General features: G+C 48.2%; 1 protein-coding gene across 10 annotated transcripts in view; it reads right to left on the reverse strand.

Annotated features, from left to right (window-relative positions):
• JADE2 (jade family PHD finger 2) overlaps window positions 1–7191 on the reverse strand; it is a 51452-nt gene extending 44261 nt beyond the window's left edge. For 4 of the 10 annotated variants that reach the window (XM_025292684.3, XM_025292685.3, XM_025292688.3 and 1 more), the window contains exon 1: window positions 6855–6936. Coding sequence is in view for 1 of the 10 variants with exons in the window: in XM_006042796.4 (XP_006042858.1) it covers window positions 4844–4945 (102 nt within the window). In the remaining 9 variants the exon portion in view is untranslated. Of the gene's footprint in view, window positions 1–4370; window positions 4783–4843; window positions 4994–5126; window positions 5889–6685; window positions 6823–6854; window positions 6937–7094 lie in introns of those variants that run through there. The other 6 variants (XM_006042798.4, XM_044947649.2, XM_025292689.3 and 3 more) reach the window with 5 other exon arrangements.
• Window positions 7192–17386: the final 10195 nt, after the last annotated feature.

The following is a 17386-nucleotide window of genomic DNA, read 5'->3' on the forward strand; positions in this document are numbered from 1 at the left end:
TTCATCCTTCAGGTTTCGGCTTAAACATCACAGAGGTCTATGCCAGCTGCCTTATTTACAGAAAGCCCACCACCCAGTTACTCAGCTTCTTTAGGAGTGTTTGTTGAGCTACTTGTTGAATGTCCTTCTCCTTCAGAGTATGTGTTCGACAACAAGAAAAAGCGTACTGTTTGGATCCTTGCTTGTGCCCTTTCGAGTTGTACCTAGCACATAACAGGGGTTTGGTACACATGAAGTGCTGAGTGTGTTCTTGTCTCCTCCCTCCAGAAGTGTGGGGCCACACAGCCCAGCCAGCCTGCTCGCAGCCTGTGGGAGCAAACACCCCAGCCCAAGATTTCGACCTGTTTGCACAGCCCGCCTTCCCCATCTTAACCTCACACGTTTTCCAAGAGGCTTTATTTGGTTGGGCTCCTGGCTAATGATCAATGTCAACTCAGTAATAGGGCAGCAATTTGGTGGCAGATGTTTTCTTGGCAGCACTAGCCACTGGTCTTAGTGGGGACCTCAGGTCTGGACTTGAAACACCAATGCCCAGTGCCAGCCCCCTTTAAAGACCTCTCCGCAAATAAACTCAAATAAACACCCTGGGCCTCTATTAACGCCCCTCCAGCTGACCCTGGAAACAGTGGGTCTTTCAGGCCTGCTACTGCAGCAGCTCCCTGGGCAGTTAAAACACCCCAACCTGGCCTCCGGCCTCTCCTCTCTGGGGGCCACCAGGCCTGCCCAGCCTGCCACCACACACAGCAGGATTTCGTCTTCCTCCTTTAAAAAGGGGAGGAAAAGGCTTTCAAGCAGGCAATTTACCATTCCAGACACAATCTTTCAAAGAGAAACAAAAACTCTCCCTGTCTGAGGCAGACCGCTAAGGCGTGTGTGTAATAAGATGCTAATACAATTTAATGATATTTCGGCTGGAAAACCTGTCCTCAGAGCCTGCTTGTGTCGGGAAGGCCAGACATTCGGAAAACAAGAGCTGCACACTCTTAAACCGTTTTAAATGGGGGTCAAAGCCCCACTCTTTCCTATCTCTCATTAACTTTAATGCCTTCTCAGGGACAGTAACCGCTGTGACAACAGTGATTTTGTACACACAGATCCTCAGGCTTGCTTCTCCAATCACAGGGAATCCTAACCCTCCTCCAACACCCATCACTGCTCGCCTGTCCCAGGGGCACCCAGCTCCCCTAGAATACACTCTCCACACCCACCCTCCAGACCCAGTTCTGAGGACATGCCAAGGGGATCCTGGGAGACAGAAAGGGGCTTTGTCTACTTTGTCCTTCAGCACCTTCGCACCCTACCCTCCACCTCAGAGAGGGCAAAGTTCAGCCCACTCACTCCACAAATGACTGCCCATTGGCAACTGCAGGGTCCTTCTGGTTCCTTCTTCAGAGAAGGGAGCTGGCTCTCTGGCCTACCTTAAAGGGGAGAGGTCAAATGTCAGCTCCATTTGGGTCCTATCCAGGTATTAATAGTAAGAATAGCTAATACCAATCAGGTGCTTATCCCATGCCCGGCTTTGTGCTCAGTCTTCTTATGCAACATATCACTTAATCCACACACCCACCATGAGGTAGGTACTGTCAGTAACCACAGTTGCAGATGAAGAAACTGAGGCATGGAGCAACTGCCACAGCTGGTGACTGCAAAGCCAGCACTCAAACCTAGGCTGTCTGACCTTAAAGAGAGCACCCTGCCCCCCACCTGGGGGTGGAGGGGTACAGCACCCAGTGCACAGATCTACAACTTGGAGTATGGTTGGGGTACTCCAGGTTCTTGTGGGTTTCCTGAGAATCTTCCTGGGTTCCTCAACTTGGAGACACATAGTGAGGATCTTACATGGAGGACAGGGCAAGGCACGGATATTCCCCTCTTCACAACTTCAACTTGGCCTCCCTTTAGAGACCCCAAAGGGAAAACTGTGAGTCCCAAAAAGAGCCTGCTGGATGAGCTGTGAAGAATTTGGACTGGAAGCCTCTGATTGGGTCTTGGGTGTAAGGTAAGTACCTCCCTGATAACTGGAACAACGATTAATCAGAATACCCTGCCCCCAACCTCAAGGATGTGGAAATCAGTGCCAAAAGCCTAACCTCAAGATTCTGGAAGGACTTGGGGGTTGGGGATCAGAGTCCCACCTCACCTGTCAACAAAAGCTAAGTGGAGATTTCCGACTGCCTCTTGGATCAGTGTTATTGGCCATTCTGCCAGGCCATTTAGGGAAAGGAAAAGCACGTTGGATGGGAAATGTTCTGGAAACATTTGCTGCATCCCGAGCCCAAATAACTCTACCCTTAAACACTTCAACTCCAAAAGTGCTGGGGAGACCCTTGGCTAAACAGTTTCAAAACCAACACTCACTCCAAGTCTTGCTGCCTGGGGCGAGGACTTCCCTCAGTGAGGCATTTGCTGTGGAACCAAATGCTTTTCCACTCTAGACAACAGCCAACAGCACTTGGGACAAGTGAGAGGCCTCCAGATCAAACAAACATCCCTTTTTTCCCCTACCATGCAAACTTTCTCAATAAATTATTCGCCCACTTCGGATCAAAGCCTGTTTTTGCAGCCTGTGACCTAAAAAGCAAATAGCATCTCTTAAACATGAAAGCCCTCCTCCCTGCCTGGGTCGGCTTTATTACTCATTCCTTCCTCTTACAGTTATTCTGTTGTTATTTTCCTTCTCTGCTTGTTAGATCGTTCTGCGAGTCCCAACCCGCCTGAGGAAGATGGGACAGGAGAGATGGTGCCTTCACTTGGGGCCCTAAGGTGGGAAAGGAAGTCAGGGTAGGGGAGAAGCCAGCACCCTGGGAACCCAGGAAACAGGGCCAGGCCCGGTTGGCAGCTCCCTGCCCAGCTCTTCTGCCAAATGTCCTACTGGGAATTTTACCAGTGAAGGGAGGGAGTTAATGTCACCCTGGGAGGAGAGGCCAGGAGGCCCTACCACCACCCAGGCCCAAGACTAAGTTAGCAAACATAAACATTAAAGGGACATCCTGACAGCCTGTCTGGCCTCAAAGCTCAGGGTTCCTCCCCCTTGCAACAAAGGCAAGGTAGCAGTCAGTTGTGTCCTCTCAGCTCCTCAGCTAGGAGTGCAAACGCGATGCCTCCTGGTGACCCCTGCAAACTTAAGCCCCTGTATAAAACTTCATGTCTTGGAATTCCAAAGTGGGGGAGGACGAGAAAGAATGCTAAGCGCGAGGGCAAGGTTTGGGAATTTGCAGAGACCAGAGGCGCCGGATGCTTCCTGCCCTTGGCACTGAGCAAAGGGAAACACAGCCCTTCCCGCCCCACCAGCGCAGGGCATGAAACCAGAAGACAAGGTGCTAAGGAAAAACGTCCCGGCCGGCAGCAAAGGCTAAGGGGATTGGGAGGGGGGTGGCGCGCGCCTCCAGCCTGCCCCTAAAGGTAGTCCGCGGGACAGCAGGCTGGAGGCGCGCCGGCGTGATTCTGACCGCGGGAGCCGGGAGGAGGAGCCGGAGGTGGCTGCGGGGGGCTCCAGCCCTGGCTGGAAGCGGTTCGGGCAGGGGGTGGCGCCGGGAGGTGGCCTTGACCCGGGAGCGGAAGGAGGAGCTTAGGTATAACGGGTGAGAGTAGTTGAGCCCCTTGGGGGTGGCAGCTGTGTGTGGTGGGGGACAGAGAGTGTGTGTGGGGAGGGTGGGTGTCCTGGGCCTCTAGAAGCTACAGTGAAGCCTTCCTGCTTGTCTCGCAGACATCCTCCTTTTCTGACATTAAAGCTACGAACCACCAAGCTGACCCCCTCTATCCATGGCCTGAAGCACAGGGTATCTCAGGGGCCAGGGATAAGCAGGAAGGGACCGGAGGGAGCCACAAGTCTGCACCCAGGCGGAGAGGAGGCGGGCAGAAGCCGCTCCGCAGGCGCAGGCGAGTGGGTGGGAAGGAGGGAGGGAGAGAGGGAGGAAGGAGGTGAGGCCGGGAAGATGCCACTGCTGGGGGCGGGGCGGGGCCGGGGATCCGGGAGAGGGACTGCAGCGGTGCTTGGTGGGGGCGGGGGCTGCAATGTCACTCATTTGGGGGTCAGGTGTGTAAGTCCCAAGCTCGGGGCGCCACTTGCCTACATCTTCCCAGTACCACCCAGGAATCGGGGCGGAGGCGGAGGGCAGGGGACTGCAGAATCGTCCCCTGAGCGGGACGCGAACCGGCAGAGTTGGGAGAAGGTAAACAAGGGCCACGCCCCCTGCCGTCGCCCCGCGGGCGCGCACCCGCCGCTCCGGCGGCCGCCGGTACATTTCCACTCCCAGCAGCGTTTCTCCCCCGCTGGACTCCCGCGCAGCCCTGGACGGGGGGGCTGCCCCCGACCCCAGCCCGCGCCCCCCGCGCTCCCCGCGCTGGAGCTGTGAACCCTCAATACTCACCTGGAAAGGGTATCCCCCGCCCCTCCAAAAAACTGCTTAATTTGTGCAGAGCCTCCGCGCCCGGGAACCGAGCATGCTGCCCCCGCGTGCATAGCCCGCGTGCACCCAGCCGGGAGAGGGGGCGACAGGGCGGAGGCGGTGGCCCCCGGAAGGTGTCTGGGACCGGACCGGCTGCACGTGAGCCCAGCGCGGGGTCATGTGCACCGGCTCGACCCGGTTCGGCGCCCGGACGTGCTGCGTATCAACAAAATGAAACTCGGAGAGACAGGAGGGCAGATAGCCCCGGGTCCTCCGAACCCACGTCCCCGGCCGCGCGACCTCCTCTCCGCACAGGTCTCCAGCCGCAGCCCCTCCGCCCAGCCAGAGCCCGCGGGGCAAGTTGCAGCCCAGGCGCGCCCCCGCCCGCCCGCGCCCCCTCCCCGGCCCAGGGGCGCTTTGCCGCAGTCATTAATAAAGAAGGTCGCCAAGCTCACCCTTCCAAAAGTTGTTGTTGCATGCGCCCCTCTCAGCCTCCCCGCAATGTACTCTTTAAAACACGACTGACCAACATGCGCAATCTCCCCTGTGCTGTGCATCGGCACCCCCCCCCCCCTCCGCGCGCGCGCTGGCTTCGTAGAACAGGCAGCCAGCAGGAGAGAGAGGGAGCGAGCGAGCAAGAGAGAGAGAGGGAGCGAGAAGCGCTGGCAGATCTGTTGCAAAAACACAAAATAACGCCGTGGAGATGCGCAGGGCCAGTTGCCGGGGGCTGGATCTTACCTTGCTCCGCGGTGCCCTTCCGAGGGGCGCTACCCACGGTTACGCGCCGCGGCTGGGGCCGGCGTGGGAAGGATGCTCCTGAAACCCGGAGCTCCTGGGGCCGGCGCGGGCGGGCGGGGGGCGCGCATCCATCCGGGGTCGTGGCGAAGGAGGCGGCCGGGGCCGTGGGGTCCCCGGCACCGCACCCTGGCCGGGGACGGTCAGCCCGCTGGACCTAAGCCCTTGACGCTAGGAGTGGGCGCAAAGTAACTCCATGGACGCCTCTCACCCACCCCCCCAAATAGCCTCCAACTGCGATGGCCGCGGTCGGCACCATTCACCAACCCCCCTGTGTATGTTTCTGTTTCTTTTTAAACCAAGACTTCCTTGTGATCTCTTTAGAAAAAAAAAATGTGTTGGGGTGGGGGTGGGGTGGGGGCAGGCGGGAGGAGCGAGGGAGGGGGAGTAGCCACTTTTTTCTTATTCACTCGGATCTCCACTCCTGACCCCCCCGTCCACCCCCCCGCCCAGTTGTTTGGCTCCAGCAGCGGGTTCAGGTAGCGTTGCAGGCCTCCGGGTGGAGGGTACCCTGCTGGGCCGCCCTCTTGCCTGCACCTCGGGCCTGTACTCCCCACGGGCTCTGGGGCGCCCCCAGCCCGCCCTGTCCCCAGGGCCGGGCCCAAGCGGCGGCTGCGCCCGTGCAAGTCCCATCAGGTCTGCTCACACTTCACACACTCACACACATACCCCGCCCCTCCACTCTCACTCACACTTTCTGCTCACACCCCGCCCCCTTCGCGCCCCAGACCGGGGCGGCGCCCCCCGCAACCTTTAAAAAAAAAAAAAAAGGCAAGCTTATACTTAAAAAAATCTTTTGGCGCCATATTAATGACGTACTTAAAATTTGCCATTTCTCCCTGCGTCAAAAAGACGTTTCTTTGCAAATAACAGCCTGAAGGCGACACTCGCGGAGGGAACGATGTTTGCACAGAGCACCCCGCCTCCCGGGGTTCCAGCGCTGGAAGACCCTCGCTCTAGGCCCTGCTGGTTAAATCGCTGGTTTAAAAATGCGAAACGAATAAATCGCGTGGCGTTTTGCAGCGCCAGAAGTGAGCAGAAAGTGCTGGCAGGAGCGGAGGGGAGGGGCGCGCGCGACTCTGGGGGAGGGGGCGCGGCTCTCCTCCCCCACCCAGAGCAGATGGAAACTAACATTCCGGGTTGGGGAAACTTGAAATTGTGGGCCACCTCAAGAAGGAGGGGCGGTCCGTAGAGAGGGTCCCTCTCGGGTTCGTCGCCCCCTCCCCCCGCCTGAGTGCCTCCTGGCGCCCGGCTCAGCCCCGCATTTCCGGGGGGTAGGGAAGGCAGTGATGGGTGAGTGGGTGGGTGGCTGCACGTCCTGGTTCCAGTAGGAGTTTGCCCGAGGGTATCCACTTCCCCCTTGCTCCTTCCCACTCCCCTTAAAGGGTTAAAAACCAAGGGGCAACTTCCAAGGATTGGCACTTGGCGAGGAAGCGGGGCGCCCCTCTCCCCACCCTTCGCCTCCTCGCCCCTCCTCCTCCGGCTCCACTTCCCGACTTGACCTTGTGGTGCACAAACAGTGCGCTGGGATCCTCGCAGTTTCTGGAAGAAGAGCTTGCGCTCGCCAGGCAGGCGGGCTGTCGGGCGGCTCTCGGGCGCTGGCGGGGCCTTGGGTCCGTTCCCGGAGCCGCGGGCCACACCCACCCAGCCCGCTGCGCCCGCCGCACTCACCTTCTCTCGAGGAAGGAGCTTGGCTGGCCTTCTGGATGGGGAGAAGTGGGGGGCAAACTGCAGCCTTCTCAGATGCTCCCAGCTAGGGAGGGAGGGGGTGGTCTGGACTCAGGCGGGGTTTGGGGGAGGGGGAGACCTGGGAGCCAGGCCCAATATCCTCAAAGCATCATTGCCAACTTTTTCTAACCCCTCCTTTTTGGCTGTCCCTCAAAGATGATCCAATAATTTCTTCAACCTCACCTTTGACTTTGAAGGCACGTGGGTGAGTTGTGAACTGAAACAGGAACCGCTTCCCCTCTCCAAGACTGAAGGTTGTTTATCCTTTCTTTCCCCTCCACCCCTTCTGTGGAAAGATAAATATTCAATTTACATAAGATGACATTTATGTGACAATTAAGGAGATTCCCTGATGGAATGTTGTGAACACATTTGCTTATAGGAGAAATAAATCCAATAATAAACAAACTCATAATAACAGCACAAATCCTCAGACAGGGCAGATTGTCTACACAACAAAGAGGAAGATGATGGATGCTGAAATAAGCACTTTTTGCCACAGGAAAGAAATACGAGCTCCAAGGGAGTCACTGCAACATTTCTCTTCCTTGGCCTTCATTCACAAAGTCCAGGGAGGCTTGCCAGCAAGATTGAGGGGCTGGGTATCACCTCCCAGTTAGATTTGCTCCAGCGTTCAGTAGTCAGTTGGTAGGTTTTTCCGAACCTCAAGCTCAGTGCCCAGAAACAGGTGTCCCAGACTGTGAGCATGTAACAAAATGGTTAAATAGGGAGGCTCTAATCCTGGCTCTGCAGTTCCAAGGCTGCTTCATATGGGCAGGTGTATTCATCTCTGGGTCTCTTTCTCCTCCTCTGTAGAATGGGGTGGTTGGAGGCTTCCTGAGGCCATATATATATATATGGCCTATATATATATATATATATATATATATGGACTATAAGTGTATAGCAGGGCCTGACTCAGTGTATACAGTGCACAGTAGCACTTTTCCTGGTGCCTACATTTTGGAAGGGTGCGAATACACTCCCTGAAAGCTGTTAGCACTGAGAAACTGAGGGACATATATAAGATCTCCCACTGTGGGCCAAAGGGAAGGCTAGGAGAAAAAACTGAATGATTGCGGACTTCATGGTCACTGTCCCGATGGTAGCTGCGTATCTGAGGTGAGAAGGGAGCTACCAAGTTACAGGGGCACAGTTGAAGGGAACTGCTCTTCTTAGAGCTAGTTGTAGAGGGTTTACGTGTAGGAGAGCACTGGACAGGCTCCTCCTCTTAGCCATCCTGATCCCATGGCAAGCAGTTGTTAAATGACCTAGAGGAAGAAGAGGGAGTGAATGACCATTTATAGGGCACGTGCTCTGGGCTGTGGACTGTTAGTCATCCTACTTCATCCTCAGGAAAACCGCATGTTACCTATTCAAAAGATTCAGCAACTTGCCAACAAACAGCAAGTGGTAGCAGAATAGGTACCTAGTTCAGCAGACCCCAGGACCCGTGTGCTTTCCATTTTACCACACTGCCAAAAATAAAAAGTATTAGCATGACTGGTTTGATTGGGGATGGGAGCCTGATTGCTCCATTGGCAAGAAATAATTGTATGAGCAGCACTTTTTCTCTGAGGTGGTTTCCCTGACTTTGGGTGAGATCCAGGTCACCTAAATAGTCCTTGGAAGGTACTTCTTGTTTAGGATGGGGTGCTCCGTTAGAATCCTTGACTTTGCACACTTCTGTGCTACTGTTTAAGGTTAACCTTGGAAATGTAAATAGAATGATAGCATGGAAGCTAATTATAACTCCTCAATCCTTGTTAAAATTTTCACAAATCATTCATTAACTTTTTACAGAAAAAAAAAAAAGAGAGAAACTTGGTGTCCTTGGAGATGTAATCATTAATTATTTTCAACAAATATTTATTGAGTGCCTACTGTATGTTAAGCATCATTCTAGGTGCTGGGAATACAGCACAAACATGATAGAAAAAATGCCTATTCTCTAGAGGTGGAGCCAAGATGGTGGAGAGGGAAGACACAGAGTCAGTGTCTCCTCACACAGAGGATATCCACCACACTGCTGGTCAGGGACCTCCGACAACCAGGCAGACAGGAGGAACCCATAAGCAACCAGAAACCAACACAATATTGCAAAGAAATTATCCTCCAACTAAAAAAAAAGCCTATTCTGACTTTCTAGTTAAAGGAAATACATAATTTTTTTAAAGTTGAAAAAAACTTATATTTGAAGGTTAGTAGGTACCGTGGAGAAGAATTAAGTAGAAAGGGGGATAGGGAATGTGAGGATGCAATTTAAATAGAGTCCTCAGGGAAAATCTTGCTGAGAAGATAGCTTTTGAGTAAAAGGAGATGAAGGAATGAGTTGTGAGGGTTTATAGAGGAAGAGCATTCTGAGCTAGGGATTCTTTTTTTTTTTTTTCTTTCTTTCTTTTTTATTTTTTAAATTATGAAACTATGATAACACATTTACAGGAGACTTGGAAAATCTCCAAGACTGACGAGTCATGGTGGAGAGATCTGACAGAATGTGGTCCACTGGAGAAGGGAATGGCAAACCACTTCAGTATTCTTGCCTTGAGAACCCCATGAACAGTATGAAAAGGCAAAATGATAGGCTACTGAAAGAGGAATTCCCCAGGTCGGTAAGTGCCCAATATGCTACTGGAGATCAGTGGAGAAATAACTCCAGAAAGAATGAAGAGATGGAGCCAAAGCAAAAACAATACCCAGTTGTGGATGTGACTGGTGATAGAAACAAGGTCTGATGCTGTAAAAAGCATACATAGGAACCTGGAATGTTAGGTCCATGAATCAAGGCAAATTGGAACTGGTCAAACAGGAAATGGCAAGAGTGAATGTCAACATTCTAGGAATCAGTGAACTAAAATGGACTGGAATGGGTGAATTTAACTCAGATGACCATTATATCTAATACTGTGGGCAAGAATACCTTAGAAGAAATGGAGTAGCCATCATGGTCAACAAAAGAGTCCGAAATGCAGTACTTGGATGCAATCTCAAAAATGACAGAATGATCTCTGTTCGTTTCCAAGGCAAACCATTCAATATCACGATAATTCAAGCCTATGCCGCAAGCAGTAACGCTGAAGAAGCTGAAATTGAATGGGTCTATGAAGACCTACAAGACCTTTTAGAACTAACACCCAAAAAAGATGTCCTTTTCATTATAGGGGACTGGAATGCAAAAGTAGGAAGTCAGGAACACCTGGAGTAACAGGTAACTTTGCCCTTGGAGTACAGAATGAAGCAAGGCAAAGGCTAATAATAGAGTTTTGCCAGGAGAACACACTGGTCATAGCAAACACCCTCTTCCAACAACACAACAGAAGACTCTACACATGGACATCACCAGATGGTCAACACTGAAATCAGATTGATTATATTCTTTGCAGCCAAAGATGGAGAAGCTCTGTACAGTCAGCAAAAACAAGACTGGGAGCTGACTGTGGCTCAGATTATGAACGCCTTATTGCCAAATTCAGACTTAAATGGAAGAAAGTAGGGAAAACCACTAGACCATTCAGATATGACCTAAATCAAATCCCTTATGATTATACAGTGGAAGTGAGAAATAGATTTAAGGGCCTAGATCTGATAGACAGAGTGCCTGATGATCTATGGACGGAGGTTCGTGACATTGTACAGGAGACAGGGATCAAGACCGTCCCCATGGAAAAGAAATGCAAAAAAGCAAAATGGCTGTCTGAGGAGGACTTACAAACAGCTGTGAAAAGAAGAGAAGCGAAAAGCAAAGGAGAAAAGGAAAGATATAAGCATCTGAATGCAGAGTTCCAAAGAGTAGCAAGGAGAGATAAGAAAGCCTTCCTCAGCAATCAATGCAAAGAAATAGAGGAAAACAACAGAATGGGAAAGACTAGAGATCTCTTCAAGAAAATCAGAGATACCAAGGGAATAATATTTCATGCAAAGATGGGCCCGATAAAGGACAGAAATGGTATGGACCTAACAGAAGCAGAAGATATTAACAAGAGGTGGCAAGAATACACAGAAGAACTGTACAAAAAAGATCTTCATGACCCAGATAATCATGATGGTGTGATCACTGACCTAGAGCCAGACATCCTGGAATGTGAAGTCAAGTGGGCCTTAGAAAGCATCACTACGAACAAAGCTAGTGGAGGTGATGGAATTCCAGTGGAGCAATTTCAAATCCTGAAAGATGATGCTGTGAAAGTGCTGCACTCAATATGCCAGCAAATTTGGAAAACTCAGCAGTGGCCACAGGACTGGAAAAAGTCAATTTTCATTCCAATCCCAAACAAAGGCAATGCCAAACAATGCTCAAACTACCGCACAATTGCACTCATCTCACATGCTAGTAAAGTAATGTTCAAAATTCTCCAAGCCAGGCTTCAGCAATACGTGAACCGTGAACTTCCTGATGTTCAAGCTGGTTTTAGAAAAGGCAGAGGAACCAGAGATAAAATTGCCAACATCCACTGGATCATGGAAAAAGGAAGAGAGTTCCAGAAAAACACCTACTTCTGCTTTATTGACTATGCTAAAGCCTTTGCCTGTGTGGATCACAATAAACTGTGGAAAATTCTGAAAGAGATGGGATTACCAGACCACCTGACCTGCCTCTTGATAAACCTATATGCAGGTCAGGAAGCAGCAATTAGAACTGGACATGGAACAACAGACTGGTTCCAAATAGGAAAAGGAGTACATCAAGGCTGTATATTGTCACCCTGCTTATTTAACTTATATGCAGAGTACATCATGAGAAATGCTGGACTGGAAGAAGCACAAGCTGGAATCAAGATTGCCAGGAGAAATATCAATAACCTCAGATATGTAGATGACACCACCCTTATGGCAGAAAGTGAAGACGAACTAAAAAGCCTCTTAATGAAAGTGAAAGATGAGAGTGAGAAAGTTGGCTTAAAGCTCAACATTCAGAAAACTTAAGATCATGGCATCTGGTCCCTTCACTTCATGGGAAATAGATGGGGAAACAGTGGAAACAGTGTCAGACTTTATTTTTTGGAGCTCCAAAATCACTGCAGATGGTGACTGCAGCCATGAAATTAAAAGACACTTACTCCTTGGAAGGAAAGTTATGACCAACCTAGATAGCATATTCAAAAGCAGAGACATTACTTTGCCAACAAAGGTCCATCTGGTCAAGGCTATGGTTTTTCCAGTGGTCATGTATGGATGTGAGAGTTGGACTGTGAAGAACGCCGAGCGCTGAAGAATTGATGCTTTTGAACTGTGGTGTTGGAGAAGACTCGTGAGAGTCCCTTGGACTGCAAGGAGATCCAATCAGTCCATCCTAAAGGAGATCAGTCCTGGATGTTCATTGGAAGGACTGATGCTGAAGCTGAAACTCCAGTACTTTGGCCACCTCATGTGAAGAGTTGACTCATTGGAAAAGACCCTGATGCTAGGAGGGATTCGGGGCAGGAGGAGAAGGGGACGACAGAGGATGAGATGGCTGAATGGCATCACGGACTCGATGAGCATGAGTTTGGGTGAACTCTGGGAGTTGGTGATGGACAGGGAGGCCTGGTGTGCTGCGATTCATGGGGTCGCAAAGAGTTGGACATGATGAGCAACTGAACTGAACTGGAAAATATACAACAAAGTTACATATAGTTCCACTATATATTACAATTCTTTTTTAAGTAGATAAATTAAGATATTCAGTTGGAGTTTCAATATCAAACTCTTAAAAATTAATAGAATGGACAGAAAAGTAGAAGGATATAGTAGATCTGAAAAGCACTATTAACCAATTCAACATAGTTAAGATTTATACAATTTTCACATGACAGCAGGATACAAATTCAAGTTCCCACAGACTGCAAACCAGAACACACTGGAACATATCCAGGGACATAAAATAAGGTGCAAAAATTTCATGGTCTACAGGTATTGAAATCATACAGAGTCTATTCTCTTTTCACTGTGGAATTATGTTAGAAATCAATATCAAAAGATATTTGAAAATAACCCACATATTTTCAAGTACAATGTGACATTTACCAAGAGAGACTTTTGACTTTAAGCTAGGAATTCTTAATGTGAAGTCATAGACACCTCCCTCCAGAGGTCTGAGGATAGAATTCAGGGAGTCATGACTTTAGATGGGAAACAAATATTATATTTTAATTTTCACTAGTTAAAATTTGGCATGTTCTTTGATTATGAAAGCAGACGGAAAATCACAGCACCTATGATATTGTTGCCAATAGAAATCACAGATATTTTCATATCACATTATAGTTGTTGCAAATACCTTAAAATATCATAACACTCATCACTATCTCAAAATTATGCTGTTAGCTCTTGTCATTTAATGGATTCATATGAAACATATATATTCACATTTAAAAAATATTTTGAGGGTCTTTTCTTTGGGGGTGGGGAGGAGGAGATTCCATAGACTGTAGCCTACCAGGCTCATCTCTCCATGAGATTTCCCAGGGAAGAATACTAGAGTGGGTAGCCATTCCCTTCTCTGGGGGATCTTCCTGACCCAGGGATCGAACCTGCATCTCCTGCATTGGTAGGCAGATTCTTTACCACTGAGCCCAGGGGAGCCTGCCACTGCAGGAGATGCAGGTTCGATCCCTGGGTTGGGAAGATCCCTCAGAGAAGAAAATGGCTACTCATTTCAGTATTCTTGCCTGAAGAATCCCATGGACAGAGAAGTCTGGCGGGCTACAGTCCATGGGTTTGAGAAAGTCAGACATGACCTAGCAACTAAACAACAACAACAACATTTCAGTATAGTTGGTCTTTATAATTTATGAATCTTATTTTATGGATTTAAAGATATTCAGAGTCTACAGGCATCATAGGCTGCCAAAGAGGTCCATGGCATGAAATAAAGATTAAGGACCGCTTTCTCTACACAGAGACAAACAAGTGCAAAAACCTTCAGGCAGGAATGTGCTTAGTATGTACACATACAAGGAAGAGATTATATATGGCATTGTTAGGAATTTGGCTTTTGCTAGAAATAATATGGAGGATTATGAGAAGAAAAAGGGTATATTCTGACACTCGATTGCACAGGTCACCCTTCTGCCAGATGAAGGACAAACTGATGGGGAAAGGCTGAAGCAGGAAGATCAGTTAGAAGTTCACCATAATAAAACAGGTGGGAGATGATGTTTTAACTTGGACTAGAGTGTTATATCAGTGGAAGTGGTCAAATTCCATATATAGTTTGAGGAGAGCTCTGACAGGGATTTTTTGATGGGGTGTGAGAAAACAAGAACTCAAAGATGACAAGAGTTTTGCCTTGAACCAATGCAAAGAGGGAATTGCGATGAACCTAGATAGGGGAAACTGAAATGAGTAGTTTTGAAGGAAGTATAAGGAGCTCAGCATAAGACATGCTAAGCTTGAGGTGCATATTAGATATCTAAGAGCAGCCATCCTGCAAGCAGCTTGAAATGCAACCTCAGCCCAGGGGCGAGGTCTGGGGAAGATATCACTTGAGAGTCATCACCAGGTAGATAGTATTTAAAGCTACAGTGATGTTTGCCATTACTTCATGGCAAATAAAAAAGGAAAAGGTGGAAGTAGTGACAGATTTTCTCTTCTTGGGCTCTAAAATCACTGCGGACGGTGACTGCAGCCATGAAGTCAGAAAATGATTGCTTCTTGGCAGGAAAGCTATGACAAATCTAGACAGTGTGTTGAAAAGCACAGACATTACTCTGCTGACAAAGGTCTGTATAGTCAAGGCTATGGTCTTCCCAGGGGTCATGTAGAGTTGTGAGAGCACGACTGTAAAGAAGGCAAAATGCCAAAGAATTGATGCCTTTGAACTGTGGTGCTGGAAAGGACTCCTGAAAATCCCTTGGACAGCAAGGAGATGAAACCAGTCAATCTTAAGGGAAATCAACCCTGAATATTCGTTGGAAGGACTGATGCTGGAGCTGAAGCTCCAGTAATTTGGTCATTTGATGCAAACAGCCAACTCAGTGGTAAAGTCCTTGATGTTGGGAAAGATTGAGGGCAGAAGGAGAAGAGGGCATCTGAGGATGAAATGGCTGAATGGCATCACCAATGCAATGGATATGAACTTGGGCAAACTTCGTGAGATGGTGAGGGACAGGGAGGTCTGGTGTGCTGCAGACCATGGGGTCACAAAGAGTCAGACACAACTTAGTAACTGAATAACAACAACAAGTGATGTCTGAATCACCAAGAAGGTAGGTGTAGAAAGAGAAGAGGTCCAAGGATGGCATCCTTGGGCACTGCAAGGTTAAGAGGTCTGGAAGATGAAGAAGCAAGCTGTTGTTAAAAAAAAAAAGTATTCCAGTTTTTCTCCAAAGAAGAAATGCAAATGACCGATAAGCACATGAAAAGATGCTCAACATCACTCATCATTAGGGAAATGCTACACCGAGGTACCGCCTCACATCCATTAGGATAGCTACTATTGAAAACAACAACAACAACAAGTGTTGACAAGAATGTGGAGAAAGTAGAACACTTGTGTACTGTTGATAGGAATGTAAAATAGTACAACCAGTGTGGAAAACAGTACGGCCATTTCTCAAAAAATTAAAGACAGAATTACCGTATGATCCAGCAATTCCATTTTTGGTGTGTACTCAAAGAATTGAAAGCAAGATCTTGAACAGGTATTTGTACACTTATGTTCACAACAGCATTATTCACAATAGCTAAAATGTGGAAGAAACCCAATATCCATTAATGGATGAATGGATAAGCAAAATGTGGTATGTATGAGTGTGTGTGTGTGTGTGTGTGTGTGTGTATCAGTTCAGTTCAGTCGCTCAGTCGTGTCCTACTCCTTGTGACCCCATGAATCACAGCACGCCAGGCCTCCCTGTCCATCACCAACTCCCGGAGTTCACTCGAACTCACGTCCATCGAGTCAGTGATGCCATCCAGCCATCTCATCCTCTGTCGTCCCCTTCTCCTCCTGCCCCGAATCCCTCCCAGCATCAGGGTCTTTTCCAATGAGTCAACTCTTCACATGAGGTGGCCAAAGTACTGGAGTTTCAGCTTTAGCATCAGTCCTTCCAATGAACACCCAGGACTGATCTCCTTTAGGATGGACTGGTTGTATCTCCTTGCAGTCCAAGGGACTCTCAAGAGTCTTCTCCAACACCACAGTTCAAAAGCATCAATTCTTCAGTGCTCAGCTTTCTTTATAGTCCAACTCTCACATCCATACATGGCCACTGGAAAAACCATAGCCTTGACTAGACGGACCTTTGTTGGCAAAGTAATGTCTCTGCTTTTGAATATGCTATCTAGGTTGGTCATAACTTTCCTTCCAAGGAGTAAAAGTCTTGGCTGCAATCACCATCTGCAGTGATTTTGGACCCCCCAAAATAAAGTCTGACACTGTTTCCCCATCTATTTCCCATGAAGTGTGTGTGTATACATATACATATACATACATATATATACATATATATATAATGGAATATTTTTCAAATTTAAAAAGGAAGGAAATTCTGCAATATGCTATCACATGGATGAACCTTGAGGTTCCTATGCTACTGAAATAAGCCAGTTACAAAAAGATAAATTTTGCATGATTCCACTTGTATGAGATACCTAGAGTGGTGAAATTCATAGAGACAAAAAGTAGAATGGTGGCTGCCAGGGGCTGGGGAAAGGGGAAAATGGGGAGTTATTGTTGAACGGATATAGAGTTTCAATTTTACAAAATGAAAGAGTTCTGAAGATGGATGGTGGTGATGGTTGCACAACAATGTGAATGTACTTAATATCACTGAACTGTATACTTAAAAAAGGTTAAGACAGTAAAATTTATGTTATATATATTTTCTCACACTAAAAATAAAAAAGAATTGGAAAAAAAAAAGTGAAAAAAGGAGCAGTAGCATTCAGAGATAGAAGGAATGTCCTGGAAGCCAAATGAAGAGAATTTTAGGACAGAGGAAAGCCCAATGTCCAAAGCTGCCAAGGGGTCAGGTAAGATAAGGACTGACAAGTGATCATCAGGTTCAGCTACATGCAGGCCACTGGAGATCTTGACAAAAGCCATGTCAATGGAGTGGCACAGGCACAAGTTTGAACAAGTGAAGAGTGGGAACAATTATAGTTGTTACAGCTGATTTCAAGATACTACCTGAAAATGAGAGGTAATCTGTATATACATGATTGTAGAAATGGATAATTATGTACGAGTGGCCACAGGACTGGAAAAGGTCAATTTTCATTCCAATCCCAAAGAAAGGCAATGCCAAAGAATGCTCAAACTACTGCACAATTGCACTCATCTCACACGCTAGTAAAGTAATGCTCAAAATTCTCCAAGCCAGGCTTCAGCAATACATGAACCGTGAACTTCCTGATGTTCAAGCTGGTTTTAGAAAAGGCAGAGGAACCAGAGATCAAATTGCCAACATCCGCTGGATCATAGAAAAAGCCATAGAGTTCCAGAAAAACATCTATTTCTGCTTTATTGACTATGCCAAAGCCTTTGACTGTGTGGA

The sequence above is a fragment of the Bubalus bubalis genome, chromosome 9 (genome assembly GCF_019923935.1).
Source record: "Bubalus bubalis isolate 160015118507 breed Murrah chromosome 9, NDDB_SH_1, whole genome shotgun sequence".
NCBI lineage: Eukaryota > Metazoa > Chordata > Mammalia > Artiodactyla > Bovidae > Bubalus > Bubalus bubalis.